General features: G+C 40.4%; 1 protein-coding gene across 5 annotated transcripts in view; it reads left to right on the top strand.

The window, feature by feature from the left end:
* akap9 (A kinase (PRKA) anchor protein 9) overlaps positions 1 to 17,942 on the top strand; it is a 118,592-nt gene that overhangs the window by 63,095 nt on the left and 37,555 nt on the right. For all 5 annotated transcript variants that reach the window (XM_042332271.1, XM_042332270.1, XM_042332269.1 and 2 more), the window contains 2 exons: positions 9,989 to 10,151; positions 15,110 to 15,322. In XM_042332271.1, coding sequence (XP_042188205.1) covers positions 9,989 to 10,151; positions 15,110 to 15,322 — 376 coding nt within the window. The remainder of the gene's footprint in view (positions 1 to 9,988; positions 10,152 to 15,109; positions 15,323 to 17,942) is intronic.

Genomic DNA, 17,942 nt, shown 5'->3' with positions numbered 1-17,942 from the left:
GCGCTCTGATGCGCTGCCCTGCGTGGAGGCCACTATATAAGTGCAAATTGTATCAAATGCAAGGATTATTACTTATAAAAAGAATAAATCTGAGTGAATTATGTTTTCCCAGTCCTTCATGTGTGTCTCTTGGCCACATCAAGAATTAACATTATCAGAGGCTTGTTTGCCTGCATACGTTTCTCAGCTGGTGGTATGCTGTATGACATGAGAAGTAAACTTTAAGCAATTTTCTAAAATATAACCTTCATATTGGACATTAAACTTTTAATCTTATTTTTAGCATTGAGCATTAAACTGTAGAAACATTAGCATATTTTTGTCAGTTCATTTCTGTGAATCTTCTACATGGCACTTTAAGCTTGAAGTGACGTGGATGTTGTGTTATTCCAGTTGTAGGTGGGCGGGTCTTTGTTTGCAGTATCACCTGCTAAGTTACTTGGAGGTATGTCAGGCCACTCCCTCTGTTCCGTTTGAATGCTGAAGTCCCGGAAGCAGTCTGCTCTTGTACTGCTGCAAGCACAGTCATTTTTTGATGAAAAAGTAACTGCTGGAGAGAAGAAAATGTCGAATGGTGTATGCTTGTGTTTTGTCAGGAGTTTACAGATTAACAGGCTATACAAAGGCTTTCAGTGGTCTGTTTTTCTATTGGAACAGGATCGTTGGCTGGAGTTCTTTGGGGTGACACTGACTTGCTGCTATATGTGTTTCTAATCTGAAGTGAACATGATTGACTGAGTAAACTTGTTTGGGTTATTGCTTGTGCATAGCCCGCAGAATGTACATTATTTTGTAAAGCGTTTCTGGACTTGTTAAAAAGGAGTTCGTACGAAAACTTTGAACCCAGATGATGTGTCTACCTGTTGTGACAACTACATACTATTCGCTATCTGTTCATTGTTCGCTTCCTGCCTATGTTGTGAATTTAGCCTGTTTGCTAAAGGCTTGTATGGTGATCCTGCAGATACAATAATTGCTGGTCCAGTGCTGAATCCCATTAGTGGCTCAAAGGCTAATTTGATGCAAGCATTGGGAACAACAAGAAGGTATAACCTTGTATGCTCTGAAATGAAGCCCATGTCATGAGTTCTATGAAATGCCTGCTGATATGGAATCTATTCAACAATGTTCTACTACAGATTTGTTAGATGGGGTTTGGTTGGAAGGAGAGGAAGATGAGATTTATGAAATTGAATCTCGAGTGCCATTACCACAACCTTTAAGGTACCCAACCCAGTTAACAACAAACAATTCAGTGGTAGTGCACACTGCAATCAGTCATTATAAAAAAGAGGAAAATCGACACATCTTAAAAGTGATCTCGCAGATTTCCTTGCCTTCGCCACCATACACAGTGAGTACTGGAAACCATTTGATTGAGTGTGACATAGAATAAAATTTAGGAATAATGAGGTGGATTTCAATGCCAACATAGAAATGTTTATTCGATGAATACTATCAATTGAGTATGATTATTAGTTCTGACTCTATGGACCCAAACTTTTAAAACGATGAGTGGAATAATGTTGCTTATTCGTTAGAAGAGTTGCATTGCAAAGATAATTAGGTAGTGTTGAATGTTTTAAGTGCAGGAATACCTTAGTGTTGAGGATGGACAGTGCAGAGCTGAGTGAATATTGTAATTCATGAGGGTTGTAGCTCAGTTATAAATTGTAAGATGTGTTTTCATTGATGGTTTCAATTTGTTCCTGTTCCTTTTGGTCTGATTGGGATGACATGCTAAGAATAGTTTGACATGTAATAAAAGTGTACTAGGAATCTGTGTTTCACCATATTTCACAATAATTGCGTGCTATGATAACAGTTGATATAGAATTGAAAGGTCATTACATACTTGGCAGAGAGCCAATTAATTAGTGACAGAAGTCATCGTGGTTTCTCATAGTTTCACATGAGATAAAAAAAACAGTATTTGGGAGGATGACTGCAGGCTTTATCATGTGATATAATTTGAATGCAATGACACCCAGTTCACTGGGCGTTTTGTTAGGATTGTTAGAGGATTTGAATTCTCCAGAAATTAAGAACTTAATGATGGGTTTCGCTCATTTCTTGATTGACACGCTGTGCTTTTCCAAACGTCTGCACTTTTTTTCCCAAATTGCTTCCAGAATGTGGTGGAAATAATGAGACAATGATTCACGTGCAATTAGAATGAGTGGGGAAGGCTTTTGTAATGATTTATGTGGAGAATTGTGAATAATCTGATGTAATTATTAAGGCTGTAATTTCCGTAGATAGTTAGGTTGCATCACAAATCTGAGCGCTTAAATGTTATTGGCACTCAGATTAGATTTTAGATTTATTGCTGTCAACCTTATAGAATTCATTTTATAATGTATGCTGTGGTTCTGAAAATGTACAGCACATTGAGCCATTTTGTAGCCATTGAACTACAAAATAGTGAGCATTGAGCATCCACAATTAGCATACCAATGGGTTACTAATCTCAGTCACTGCGGGGAAGGAAAGGTAATATTAGAGCTTGCTGCTCTTGCACATATTGTGGAAACTAGTTCAGGAAGGCATTATCAGAGACCAAAAGTGCTGCTTATCCCAGGAATAAAGGGGAGGAAATGATGCAGAAATTGCTTTAAGTAAAGATCAAGGTTACTGTGATATTGTTGCTGCTCGATTCACAAAAGCTTATGGGAAGTAATTTTCATTTCTGAAGTAGAATTCCACTAAGTTTCTAAAGACATCAAAGAGTTCAACTGTTTTCAGTGCTTAAATTCACTTACATTTTTACCTTTGAACATGTTTTAAATATTTAATCTCATAGTTGAGGAATGAGTTTATAGCTTTCCACTTCACACTTGTCAATTAGGGAACTGTTAACAATAATAATGATAATAATTCTTGTACTTGATATAGTACCTTATCATGTAGTGGAGACATTTCACGGGATTTTACTGTGAAGTGTTGCGACTGTGTATTTGTAGGCAAACGCAGCAGCCAATTTGTGCCCAACAATGTTCCACAAACAGTCATGAACTGAATAACCAAATTCACGTGGGGGATTATTGATTATTGGCCAAGACAGCATGAGAAACGTCCTTCTCTTAGTACAATGGGATCTTTAATGTCCACCTGAACAGGCAGACAGGAGTTTAGCGTCTTATCTGAAGGATGGCACCTTTAAGACTGCCTGGGTGTGTTGGCCAAGATGTTGAGTTGAAAGTCTGGAATATCGCCAGACTACGGCACTGCCTCACCCCTCACGCTGCTGAAACTCTGGTCCACGCCTTTATCACCTCAAGGCAGGACTATGGGAACTCTCTCCTCGCCGGCCTTCCCGCCACCTCCCTCCACAAACTGCAGGTCATTCAGAACTCTGCAGCTCGTGTACTGTCCCGCACCAGACACCGCGACCACATCACTCCCACCCTCGCTCGCCTCCACTGGCTCCCCATCCCCCAGAGGATCGAATTCAAGATCCTCATCCTCACCTACAAGGCCATTCACGGCCTCGCTCCCTCCTACCTCTCCGACCTACTATCCCCCTACCTACCTGCCCGTACCCTCCGTTCCTCTGGCTCCGGTCTGCTCCACATCCCCCGCCCCAACTGCCCTACCATCGGTGGCCGGGCCTTCAGCCTCTCAGCCCTGAGGCTGTTGAGCCCAGAATCATCTGACTCAGAGGCGAGAGTGCTGCCAACTGGGCCAGGCTGTTGTCCTATCTCCATAGGCCATTAGATATTGTGCAAACAACAACAACATTTCATTTATAGAGCGCCTTTCACGTCGGGAGGACGTCCCAAGGCGCTGTACAGTTGGGTCGAGACCCAAGCAGGAGGGAAATGGTCAGGCTGAGGGGAGGGAAGGGAGGGAGCGAGGAGGGGGTAGAGAGTCGAGAGGGGAGGTGAAGGCACGGTTGAAGAGAACTGGATTTCTCACTTGATCATTACATACACTTTACTCTCAATGGTCTGAATTGTAATTTAGGAATATCACTGGTGCCTTTAGAATAGATTAAAAGAAATACTGAGTATTTGAAATCTGAAATTAAAACAAATGCTGGAAATGTGCAATGTTTGAAAGAGAAGCAAATGTTTAAGGTGCGACCCTTTATGAGATCTAATCACTGTTCTCATGAAAAGGCACACCCATCGTGCTTTCAGATGTTCATAGACCTGTTGCACATTTTTTTCTTTTTATGCTTGTAGAATACCTGGCTATGTTTCAGAATCCCTTGGATGTTTGTGCTTTGGGTTTTAATCACAATTTAATTACAATTTTCAATTTTACTGAGACATTAGATAATTACAAGATTATGCATGGAAGTAAAGTATTTGTAAAGTGTTTTGGCTAAAAATTGGAGATTGAACTGAAAATTGACGGGGGAGGGGGAATATACTTGAATCAAAACAGAAAGTAACTGATAAAACACAGATGTGTGGTAAATGGGTGTGTTGTGCTGCAGATGAAGACCTGAATCTGATTTGAGAAAAATTTATATTGCAGAACATCAGGGACATCGTAAGAACAGGGACATTTTAAGAACATCTTAAAATTAGAGCTAGGTCATTTAGGAGTGAAATAAGGAAGCACTTTTTTATACAAAGTGTAGTGGAAATCTGGAACTCTCCCCCAAAGGGATGCTGGATCAATTAAAATTTTCAAGACTGAGGTCGATAGATTTTTGTTCGGTAAGGATATCAAGAGATATGGAGCAAAGGCAAATGGGGTTAAGGTACAGATCAGCCATGATCTAAAAGAATAGTGGAACAGGTTGAGGGGATGAATCCCCTACTCCTATTCCTAGTGTCCTGTGTTCCTACAAAGAATCTTTGAAACAAAACTTGCTTAAAATTTTTTATTGAATACTATCTTTTCCATAATTTCCATATTTTTTCATTTGATCCGCAGAGTATAACAACAAAATTACATTTGTATAGCGCCTTTCACATCGGGAGGACATCCCAAGCGCTGGATAATCAATGCTTTGGACCTGAGCTGGGGGTCGGGATTGGGGAGGCTGGAGAGCAGGGGGGAAGGAGGGTGACCAAAGGCACTGTCGAAGAGGAGGGTCTTGCTTTGGGTCTTGAAGGAGGTAAGGGAGGGGGTGAGGCGGAGGGACTGCGGGATGGAGTTCCAGAGGATGGGGGCAGAGTGACTGAAGGCCCGCCCGCTAATGGTAGGTGTCATGGGGGACGTGAAGCAGTCCGGAGCCCGCTGAGCGGAGGAAGCGAGCAGGTTGGTATGTGGTTTAGGAGGTCGCAGAGGTAGGTTTGAACGAGGCCATGGAGGGCTTTGAAAGTGAGGGCCAGGATCTTGAACTGCAACCTCTGTGTGATGGGAAACCAGTGGAGTCAGGGGAGGTGGAAAATAATTTAAAAATTATCTGTTCACATTTATAAGTAACCAAAGTTAATACAAGTTCTGTTGCCTGTGAAAGTTTTGCTCAACCCATTTTAAATGCTTACATGCAGCTAAACTTATCAGAGGAACCTTTTTTTTCTTGAAAAAAAATTAACTACAGATTTTATATATCAAGTATTTGTGTCTAAATCAGACCCAAAGAATTTAAATTATATTAAATATAGTTAATTCTGGTCTTGTTTGCATATGAATACAGCTTTATCAACTTTTACTATAAAATACAAAGGTTAAAAATAAAGTATTTAAAATTAATCTTCATTTTTTGCAATTTGGGTTTTATAAAGAGCATTCAATAATGATTGCTAATGTACACAATTATTGATGTTATTCAATCTCAATAAAAAGTTGCACCTTAGATTATAAAAGTGATGTTAAACACTGGTGCATTTGAAACTCAAACCAAGTAGCCCATATAAGTATATACATTGTGATATGGGAGAGCTTCCATCAATTATTGAGTCAAGTAAATAGTATCTTCTGCCTACGCTGCTACATCCATTGTTTAATAAGTTATGCTATACTGGCTTTTGCCAAATTAAGTTATATGATCTCTTTAGACTGTAAGAGTGCTTTTAATCAGTCATACTTTGAAAAAAAATCTATTAAAATGGCCATAAAATTGATTAAGGTCATCATTTAAACTTAAGCAAAGTTTACTTAAATTGTCTGATGGTCAAGAGTCTTTCAGGATTCTTTAAAGTAACTACTATATTTATTTAATATTGCACAATTCACAGTATACATTACTAATAGCTGCACTCGTATGATTCATTTTTTAATGAATCATACATTGCTGGTGATTTAAAAGCATTCCACATCTTCTGATACGTAGCACTTTACCTTTGACTATAATATTTAGGTAACAGCTAGCGTGATGCTGCAGTAAATAAAGAAATTGCATTTTTACAGTCCACTTTTAATTAAAATGTCATCTTTATTCATTTCTCAAAGTTGTTCTCTATCAGGTAGAGTAACCATTTATATGCCACATTTTTATTGACCAGTAGTATAGTCCATATCTAATCATCTTTGAACTATTTACATTTACCATTTTGCCTAATGTTCAGACACAATACCCAAACATATTAGATATAATTATAATAATAATCCCTCCAAAAAACAAAAACAATAATAAATTGGTCATTTTCAATCCATGACTGTTTGTGGGACATTGCTGTGCGCAATTGGCTGCCGCGTTTCGCCCACAAAATATACAGTCAATTCACTTTACAGTGTATTCTGTGAAGCGCTTTGGGACGTCCTCCCGACGTGAAAAGTGCTATATCAAATGCAAGGATTATTATTATTACTTCCATTTAATTATAGAGCCTTATCTTGTTTTCGAGACGTCTCAAAGCTCTTCATAGAATATACTGTAAAGTGAATTGACTATATTTTGTGGGTGAAATGCGGCAGCCAATTGCGCACAGCAGTGTCCCACAAACAGTTGTGGATTGAGTGACCAATTTATTATTACCTTTTTAAATTAATCTATGACTCATCTACACAATGGATTGGTCTATTTCTAAACCACTATTTTCTTTTGAATCAATACAGAAGAGTTAAATGTCTTTAAAAATATATACAGAATACTGAACAGAGTATCAGGTAACATGCATTTATATAGCTAATGGCAATATTCTAGTATTTTTACAATTATGCAATATTTCTTGCCCCATCAATTACTCAAATATTACTACATTTATGAGAGAAAAATATTGTATATTTTTTAACTGAAGTAAGTTCAACATGAAAGGCTCCACATAAATATAAATTTGTATTTTTTTTACTTAGACCATATAATTTCCATATTGAATTTATCAACCCAAACACAGTTAACCATCAATGTAGGACAAAGTCCCAGGTTCTTTATAAGTGGAAGGAAGGACCTCGGTATCTTCATAAATTTCCATTGTGAAACATTTATATAGCACATTTCACATTGGAAAGTTGTCTCAAAGCAGTCAACATTACTGACTGGGACCTGAGCTGGGGATTGGTGATGAAGGGTGAACAAAGAGGAAGGTTTTGAGACCGTCCTTGAACAAGGTAAGGAAGGAGCAAGTCGTAGAGACTCTGAATGGAGTTCCAGACAGTGAGGAATAAAGGCTGAAAGCCCACCAGCTGATGATGGGGTGGGTAGAAGGGGAACATGAAGCAAGCAAGTTTCGTATTTTGAGGCAGTTGTTATGACATTTACTTTTCAAATTTCCAAATAAAGCACATGCAATTATTCATCAGGTTTCTAAAGACACTTATACATGTCTTTGTACTGGCTGAATACATCAGGCAGATACTGGAGGTACAGCAGTACATTTTTAGGCTGAGAGTTTCCTAGTCTTATTTACCTTCTGCCCGGATTCACACTTTGTTTCAGATGCCTTGTTATGCGAGTCTTTTCTACATGTGCCATTTTTTCATTTCAGCTGCCTCATAAATGTTTAGTGGTCTTCACACATCCAGAAGGAGAGTGTGCAGCACAGAAAGCAGTTTTTTCACATTGAATATTATTGCTCCATTGGGTGCGGTTTCTTCAATGGGCTCCATTTTCATGTACAAACTAGCCTGCTGAGCACAAGCTATATTGAATGCTCTTTAGTAATTTGCCTTCGGGCACTGGATGCAAGCACTAGGTAGCACATCAATTTCCAACTAGCCGCAGGAATGTTTTAACACCATCGATGGGCTCTGTGTTTGCAAACCCTTCTTCAGGCACCCACAGTGCCCACACAACTGGTCCCCACTGACCATCATCTGTCTTCTTGAAAGTACTACCTTCATCTGGGCACAAAATAACAACAACAAAACTTGCATTTATATAGTGCCCTTCACATGGTGTAGCGTCCCAAAGTGCTTCACAGTGGCAGAGTCTGACAACGAGCCAGGGGGAGAGGGACGGGGGAGCACTCAACATTACAACGTTACTCAACATTTAAGCACGATCAAAAAGGAAGCTTTTTAGGCAGGATTTGAAAGTAGGGAATGAGGGGCCAAGGCAGAGGGATTGAGGGAGAGAGTTCCAAAGTTTCGGGTGTAGTGGCTGAAGGCACGGCCACCGATGGTGGAATCGAAGGCATGAAGGACAAGCAGAACACTGGAGCCAGCCAAGCGGAGGCAGCGGGTGGTGGAGTGAGGGGTAAGCAGGTCGGATAAGTAGGGAGATGTGAGGGCATGACGGAATTTGAAAACAAGTGAGAGGATCTTGAAATCAATCCATTCGATGATTGTGAGCCAGTGGAGCCTGGCAAGGACTGGTGTGTTGGGGGTACGGAGTTCCGTGCAGGTGAATATCCGGTCGGTGGAGTTTTGAATTAATTGGATTTTGTGTATGGTGGAGCTGGGGAGACCAGCGAGCAGGGCATTAGAATAGTCCAGCCGGGAAATGACAAAGGCATGGATGAGGGTTTCAGCTGCATCGGTTGTGAGGTATGGACCGAGGTGGGCAATGTGACGGAGGTGGAAAAAAGCGGTCCTGGTAAGGGGACGGATGTGTGGTAGAAAGGAAAGCTGGGGATCGAACCTGATGCCTAACTTGTGCACAAAATACAATCAACGTATTAAGAAGGCCTCAAACACCGGTGGCCCAACCACTGTCCTTCAGGTATAGAAGGAACCCTATAGCATTCTTGATGGACTGCTAAGTTACACATGTCACAAAACAAGATTACATTGCTATTTTGACATTCTCCATCCATACAACATATATAACAAACAGCATCTTCATCAAATAAAGACTGAGGATCTCCTTAATTATAGTTTTAAAAGTACGATTCGTTCTCTAATTTATTCATCAGGAACTCAAACACATTCTGTGAACTTGCACTAAAGCCATCAGTTTTACACTTTTTATTAATCATTTCCAACCGTGCATAATATTCTTCGTCCATATCATATTCCACTTCACTATTAAGTTCCTCTGGATTTCTCAATGAGTCGGTAATAAGATGAGGGTCGACGAGGACCAGAAGGAGGACGATAATCTACTATTCTAAACCTAGGTTCTGACAATGTGTTTGCTGTCTGTGGTGGAGCTCCACGTGCATTCTGAACAGTGGCTTCCTTCTTTTTCACTTTATTTTTGACCCTTTTAGACTTTAATTGGGGGCGTTCAGTGTTTTCCGTGTTGCTGTGATATTCAACAATTTCTTGGGCAGTCAAATCATCTTCAGAAATTATTTCTAAAGGGTCATAAATACTGATCCTGTGTAGTTGGCCATCATTCTTCATTTCAACCATTCGTTGTGCCTGAGTCAGCATCTCTCTGCTTGGTGAGTGCTTCAGTTTGCATGGTGAAGTTGGATGCCTTGCTGCCCCTTGATGTTACCTCCCTTTCCTTCTCATTGTTAAAATACTGAAATACTGACTGTCCAGCGCCTTGGGATGTCCTCCCAAAGTGAAAGGAGCTTTACAAATGTCATTTTGTTGTTGTTAAAAGGAATATGCCATTTGCACTAGATGCCCAACTTAATACTTAATGCACACTTTATGTCTTAGCTATCATAAACTAATGTAAATACACATGATTATCAAAAATATGACCGTTTTGTTAAAAATTGTAAAAAAGAAATTGAATAATGTTTTGCAGCTTGATCATGCCAGAGTCACGCAAACAGAACTCGTACGGGATTCTATCAGAAAGAAAGAAGAGCTTGCTGACCTCCGCAAGCACCAAGAGGAAGTCACTGAGCAACTCAGCGAAGAGACTAAGGCCAGGGAACAGCTGGCATTGGCACTGCACAAAGCAGAAGGTACACTGACAATAAATATAACACCAACTTGCATTTATATAGCGCCCATCATGCGGGGTAGTGTCCTGGAGCACTTCAATCTTTGCAATGAAAATTATCATAAATTGTTAGCACTGAACTATATTCACAATAATAAAATTATTGTGCCAAGAGGTATTTTCTTAATAATATCTTAAAATTGCTTTAATATTGCTTACCGTAAGAACCAAAATGTTATTTTGAATAATCGGTGCAGGAACAGAAGAAGGCTGTTCAACCCATATTGAGCCTTTTCTGCAGGTTCAGTACATCATGTATAAAAGGCTCAATATGGATTAAACAGGCTCAATATGGTTACCTTTGCCTTTTTTTCTCCAAAGGGTATGGTAAAAAGGTGGGGAAATTTCCATTGAAAGCTGGGCCGAATGGATTCCCCCTGTCCTCTGCATTGAAACTATAAAAATAAAGTTACTTTTTGATGCATTGCAACAAATTTAACACAGTGGGAATTTCGGTGTTGTTGTAAATAATGATTGAAGCATTATGTTTCATTGCGCTTCCTGTGTTTTCATGCCAATTTGTTTTCTTCTCTCCTAAAACCTTTAGATGCTTTCCTATTGTTGAGGAACAGTATCCAGGGACCATTAAAGCCAATTTGATCTTAATGGTCCCTGGAATAAAGTGGTATCCTGTAGTGTATTGTTCAGAGCACTCGCCTTTAAGCGAGAAGATCCGGGTCCGATTCCTGGGCAGGGCGAAACCTTATGCAAGTTTCTTTATTCCACATGCCTCTTTACCTAGTAGTAAGTAGGAACCTGGTTGTTAGTCGATTGGCGAATCGCTTTTTTGGGTTTAATAATCTCTTAAATAATCCTTGCATTTCATGTAGCGTCTTATCATGTCTTCGAGACGTCTCAAACCGCTTCACAGAATATACTGTAAAGTGAGTTGACTGGATATTTTGTAGAAGAAACGCAGCAGCAAATTGCACACAGCAGTGTCCCATAAATAGTCGTGGATTAAGTGACCAAATTATTATTAGCAGTAGTATTTTTTTGAATGGATTATTACCCCCAGAAAAGCGATCCACCTACTTCCTGCTGGGTAAATAGGTGTGGAGTAGGGAAACTTGCCCAACGTTTCGCCCTGCCCAGGAATCAAACCCAGGTCCCCTCACTTGCGAGGTGATTGCTCTAACTACTCAGCTACAGGACTCTTAAAAAGTAATACTTTGGTCATCTCAATGACGTGATAAGGCACTAAATCAAATGCAAGGACTATTATTATGTGGTGCCTTCAATTATGGTCAGGCTTGCTCATATCTACAGTTTTATATTTAACAAATAATATCAAAAGAATGCATAGTAAAATGGCTTAAATTATGTAGGAACCATGATTGTAAAGAAAAAAATATCATGCTATGCAAATCCACTAAGATCAGTTAACTCTGTTTAACGAGATTCAAACCTAGAAGCTTGTGGCTTATGTGGCCTGGTGCTGAATTATTTTATATTATATGGATATCTCCCCTTCATTGCTCAGTTTGTAATGTCTGGAATAGGACTGAACCATACAAACCTGGAAAATGTGTCCTGACTTAGTTGATCACATTCAGGGCATGAGAATTAGCTCCTGTTCTGTTGAGTTGAGGTGGAAAATGTCAGATATTATTCCTCTTCCTGATCCCTATCCAAAAATAGTGTCTAGATAGTCATCAGGAAGAGTATGCATATTGAGTGAAGACCATAGAAAATAGTAACTTTTAATACATTTCGCCCACAAAATATGCAGCACTTTACATATTCTGTGAAGCGCTTTGAGACGTCTCGAAGACGTGATAAAGCATTATATCAAATGCAAAGATTATTATTATTTATTTCCAGGATGTCAAGATTAAAATAAAACCTTTTATTCACATTTGAGAAACAGTTTTTATGTTTGTATTCCAGTGTAGAAACATAATGTCTGTCGTTGAGCACTTATAATGCCAGTTTAAGAAGCGAATAAAATACATTGTATTTATTTAAAAGATTATAAAATACTGAGTTGCCAGTGAGAAATATATTCAAAGTTGGAAGGTGAATATTAATTTTAAACTGCTTCATTTTCTTGAATGAAATTCAGCAATGCACTTTGTGGTAGAATTGAAGATTTGTTTTCCAACTGGGCTGCATGAATAATCTATCACATTTGTGGAAAATAGATTTACAGTGAAAACTCCCCTACAGTTCTGTTGATTATCATAGCAAGTCACTATGGTGATTCACTGTTAATGGGTTACTATAGCATGAAAATTACTTTGTCTGCATACAAATCCTTATCCCTCCAAACTTATCCCTCCAGTTTTGTTACCCAAAGAAGGATACTTTAACCACTGGGCTGCCTGTCGGCAAAACCAGATACAAAACTGAGAATAATTCTACCTATCAAGATCTACCTTAGAAATATTAAAATTTTGTTCATGGTTCAGTGAGTTTAACAAGATTTTTTGTAGTAGTCTATTGTTAGGACAAACTCCTACGAAATTTTGAACCAATTTATACATCCAAGTCTTTTGTAATGTAATCTATATGCATGTGAGCAGTTGTACAAGTTCAGCCACATTTTTGTCTATTAATAGAATGCAGTTTGTGCCCTTTTTTGTACTGATGTAACAGGACCTTTGTGAAAATTATTGTGCTTGATATTTCAAGATTGGGAGGGGGGAATGTGGGGATTGGATCTGTTTTGTTTCACAAGATCAAGGAAAGCATCCAGAATGAGTACCATCTGGCTTGCTGTGCTATAAAAATGCATTTGATATAGAAGGATGTCTTTAGGTAAGTTATCAATGGGAACCTGGTGAAATTGGTTCTCTCCCTGAGGTGAGATCAACTAACTGAGATTAGGAATTAAGATGCAATATGGTGTAGCTAGCTGAGTGTTGTTGTGAATGCTACCTTTGCTCGAGACCATGAGTATTAATTACTTCTTGAGGCTTGATATGGGCAAACGTCCCAAATTGTTTTCATTCCACTCAATATTCACATAAGATAACATAATTTCCATAGTAAAAAATTTGGTATAGAGTCTTAACAAGTCGGAAGGACATCTCTACTACAACAACAACAACAAGATTTCATGTATAGAGCGCCTTTCACGTCGGGATGACGTCCCAAGGCGCTGGACAGTTGGGTCAGGACCTGAGCAGGGGGGAAATGGTCAGGGAGAGGGAAGGGAGGGAGCGAGGAGGGGGTAGAGAGTCGAGAGGGGAGCTGAAGGCTGAAGGTCAAAGAGAAAGGTCTTGAGACCGGCCTTGAAGGAGGAAAGGGAGGAAGCGGCGAAGGCACTGGGGATAGAGTTCCAGAGCCTCGGGGCTGAGAGGCTGAAGGCCCGGCCACCGATGGTAGAGCGGTTGGGGCGGGGGATGTGGAGCAGACCGGAGCCAGAGGAACGGAGGGTACGGGCAGGTAAGTAGGGGGATAGTAGGTCGGAGAGGTAGGAGGGAGCAAGGCCGTGAATGGCCTTGTAGGTGAGGATGAGGATCTTGAATTCGATCCTCTGGGGGATGGGGAGCCAGTGGAGGCGAGCGAGGGTGGGAGACATCTCTAAGTGCTTCTCAGGATTTACTGTGAAATGGAGTGACTGTGTATTTGTAGGTGAGCGCAGCAGTACAATTATGCACAGCAATGAGCCAGAAACAGTCATCAAACAAATGACCATAGAATCTTTAATGAATAGTGCCATAGAATCTTTAACGTCCACTTGAATAGGCAGGTGGGACCTTAGTTTATCTTCAAAGGATGTCATCTCTGACAATGCAAACACCCCCAGCACCTCATCAAAGTGTCAGCCTAGACTGTGAGTTTGAAGTTCCGACATAAGGCTTGAACCCACAACCTTCTCACCCAGAGCAAGAGTACTACCACTGAGCTAAACTGACAGATCATAGTAGGATATATATAAGTATAAATTATGAAAACAGTAATTTGAACTTTTGTAGATAATAGAATGAAATATAAAAGGGATGATCTATCCCCACCTAAAATATACTGACGTTCTGAAAATAATACAATATATTGTATCAAGTCTGGGTCATATTGCAAAGTTTAGTCATAACCTTTAAAATTTCACAATATGTTTGCGTGTGATTCCTTTGCATGAATGCCTGACAAGTTTAATTCCTTGAGGCTCTTATGTCATGCTTTGGAAGTAAGAATTGTGTGCTGATTGAATGGTCATATCTATTATGTAGCTATGTCAATCTTTAGCTGGCTCTGGCCTCCTAAATAATAATCCTTGCATTTGATATAGCGCTTTTCACTTCGGGAGGATGTCCCAAAGCGCTTCACAGAACACACTGTAAAGTGAATTGACTGTATATTTGTGGGCGAACGCGGCAGCCAATTGCGCACAGCAATGTCCCACAAACAGTCGTAGATTGAAAATGACCAATTTATTATTGTTTTTGATTTTGGAGGGATTATTATTAGGAGTGTGGAGTAAGGAAACTTGCCCAAGGTTTCGCCCTGCCGGGAATTGAACTCAGGTCTCTCGCTTGCAAAGCGAGTGCTCTAACCACTGAGCTACAGGACTCCTGAACTTCCTTTAACCCCTCTGCTCCACCAGCTGTGCATTTACATATTAAACCCCGAGACTATAGATCTCTGTCTCCAACCCTATCTGAAGAACGTTTTTTTGACCATGCCTATGGTCATCCTCCCTCTCTCCTGGATGCTGACCCATGTGAAGGGAGCTATATCAATGTAAATTTCTGTTGTCTGGATTGTCATTGACTAAATTCGTTTGTGAAGTCCTTTTTCAAGTATTTTTTGCAGAGAGAATCCTATTTTCACAAAATTTGCATTTCTACTTTTTCTTATAAAATGTTAAGTATTTAAAATGAACTGTTCTCTTTTCCCCCCCTCTGAGCATATTTGATTTGTTTAGCTTATTATTATCCAACAATTTTATTTTGACTCATTAAATGCGCGTTTCAGGCCTTATTGATGGTTACACAGACGAGAAAGCTAAATTGGAGGAGCAGTTTCGAGAGAAAGCTGAGATTCAACATCAGCTTGAACAGGAGCTCCAGCACACAAGCAGCCGTCTGCATGAGCTGGAAGAAGAGAGACAACAGCTTCAGCAAGAGAGGGAGTTGATCACAAGGCAACAAGATGCGATGAAGGAAAGTGCTGGAACTGTGGAGCTCCGTACGTATTAACCTGTTAAATTAACCAAGGTGGCTTTTCATTGCCATTTTGAGAATATATTTTAATATACGCTTTTAATATACTTGGGGAGGACAAGTTTGCAGTGCTATGGGGAGAGAGCGGGGGAGTGGGATTGATTTGGATAGCTCTTTTCAAAGAGCCGGCACAGAAACAATGGGCTGATTGGCCTCCTTCTACGCTGTATAATTCTATGATTCTATGATACAGTATATATAACTCAACTCTGACTACCTTACATTTTTCTCTCCTTTGACCAATTTACATTTTTAACTTCCTTGTGTTTCGCTTGTTATGGTAATACAGCATTCTCCATCTCAATATATTTCAGTTCTGGTGAAGTTGCACTCTCTAAATGATAACCTACCTTTCCCTTTCAGTTGCTTTGTTATAAGTTACATTTTCGGCTCCTGCTACCAGAATAATTCCAGCATTATTCATGTATTCTGTATTCCTAAAGTTTCTCTAACTATGTTGGCTTCAGTTGGTCTCTGTTCATAAGTGACTTGGTTTAGCTCTGAAGGAATTTACTGAAACTGTTACAACAAAGCAATGTGTGCCTTATAGGTTCCAAAATTTGCAGTGCAAAGGGTTTTTATTTCTCTGGCCGTATTAAGTAATAATAATAATAATCCTTGCATTTGATATTTAGAGTACTCCATGACTCTAAAATCTGATAATTTGTGGAGGATTTTTAGCTTGCGAAAGAACACCAAAGGACACATGGTTTCTAGGTTATTGACACAGAGGATACAGTTCAAGATCCTGGTCCTCACTTTCAAAACCCTCTGTGGCCTTGCTCCACCCTAACTCTGAGACCTCCTAACTCTCTACCAACCTGCCTGCTCCCTCCACTCAGTGGGCTCTGGTCTGCTTCAGGTTCACCATTGGCGAGTGGGTCTTCAGCCATCCTGCCCCCACCCTCTGGAACTCCATCCCGCAGTCCCTCTGCCTCGCCCTCTCCCTTGCCTCCTTCAAGACCCATCTCAAGACCCTCCTCTTCAACTGTGACTTCACTCACCCTCCTTCCTCTCCTGCCCTCCACCCTCCCCCGATCCCAACCCTCAGCTCGGGTCCAAAACACTGATTGTCCAGCGCCTTGGGACGTCCTCCCGACATGAAAGATACTATACAAATGTAATTTTGTTGTTGTTATTGTTGTCCTGTAAAGTATATCCTGAGTAACACCATGCCAGTTACTCCATAAGGATAAGCATCACTCTAGAATTAATTTGAGAAATGAATCAACAAAAGAACAAAGCCACTGACCTACAAACTCTGATCAGAGAAGTGCTTTCAGAAAGGGAACAGCCACGTGTGATCTTAAATAATAACTAATCCTTATAATGGAGATATAGCATCTTCTGGAGGATAACTCTTAAGCGCTTTCCAGGATTTACTGTAAATAATTTTCTAAGCAAACAGAAAGTCATCTGAAGTATGACTTTCTGTTTGCTCAGAAAGTATCTAAAATAGCTTAAGTGTTCAGGTTTGAATTATTAACAAATTGTTCTTCTAAAATGTCTCTTGTTAAAATTTGTCAAATCTTTTGGGAGCTTTTCTTATACTAAGATGTGCACATAATTCACATAAGCAAACTGTCATTTTATGAACTAGATCTTGCCTTTTCAGGTAAAGCAAACCTTTCAGTATAGCATCCTCTTACTAGATCTGAGAACTTGATCCATGGTATTGTGTATTATTATGTGGTCTCACGATACGCCCCTGTCTGTTCAAAAAACTGAATTAGTTTAAATCCCGACAGGTTTTAGCCTATAAAAGCAAGATGAGTTAAACAATGAGTTAAGAAGATTAAACAATTGAAATAAATAATACATGAGCAAATAATAAGGTAACCAGGATAATTGAAGAGTATTCACTTGGAATAATATGAAAGTTCAAACAACTTTGAAGAATTACATCCTTGTACAAAGTCTCTGAGCCACAGTACAACAACAACAACAAAATTACATTTATAGAGCATCCTTCATGTCCCAAGGTGCTGGACAGTCAGGGGTCAGGACCTGAGGATGGGGGAGGGGTGGGGTGATGGAAGACAGAGAGGTGAGAGGGTGATTGAAGGCACGATCGAAGAGGAGGGTCTTGAGACCGGCCTTGAAGGAGGCAAGGGAGGAAGCGAGGCAAAGGGACCGTGGGATGGAGTTCCAGAGTGTGGGGGCAGAGAGGCTGAAAGCTCGGCCACCGATGGTAGGGCGGGTCAGGCGGGAGACATGGAGTAGGCCAGAGCCCGCTGAACGGAGGGAGCGGGCAGTCGGTAGGGAGTCAGCAGGTCAGAGAGGTAGGAGGGGGCAAGGCCAAGGATGGCCTTGAAAGTGAGGACAAGGATCTTGAATTCGATCCTCTGAGGGATGGGGAGCCAATGGAGTCGGGCGAGGGTGGGAGTGATGGGGTCAAGGAGCCTGGTGTGCGAGAGTACACGCGCTGCAGAGTTTTGGATGATCTGCAGCTTGTGAAGGGAAGAGTTGGGAAGGCCGATGAGGAGGGAGTTTCCATAATAGAGCCTTGATGTGACGAATGCGTGGGTGAGGGTTTTGGCAGCCTGAGGGGTGAGGCAGTGGCGGAGTCTGGCAATGTTGTGGAG

The sequence above is a fragment of the Callorhinchus milii genome, unplaced genomic scaffold (assembly GCF_018977255.1).
Source record: "Callorhinchus milii isolate IMCB2004 unplaced genomic scaffold, IMCB_Cmil_1.0 Scaffold2, whole genome shotgun sequence".
NCBI classification, from domain to species: Eukaryota; Metazoa; Chordata; class Chondrichthyes; order Chimaeriformes; family Callorhinchidae; genus Callorhinchus; species Callorhinchus milii.
Note: the sequence above shows the minus strand (reverse complement) of the source record. Positions and strands in the feature narration are given on the sequence as shown.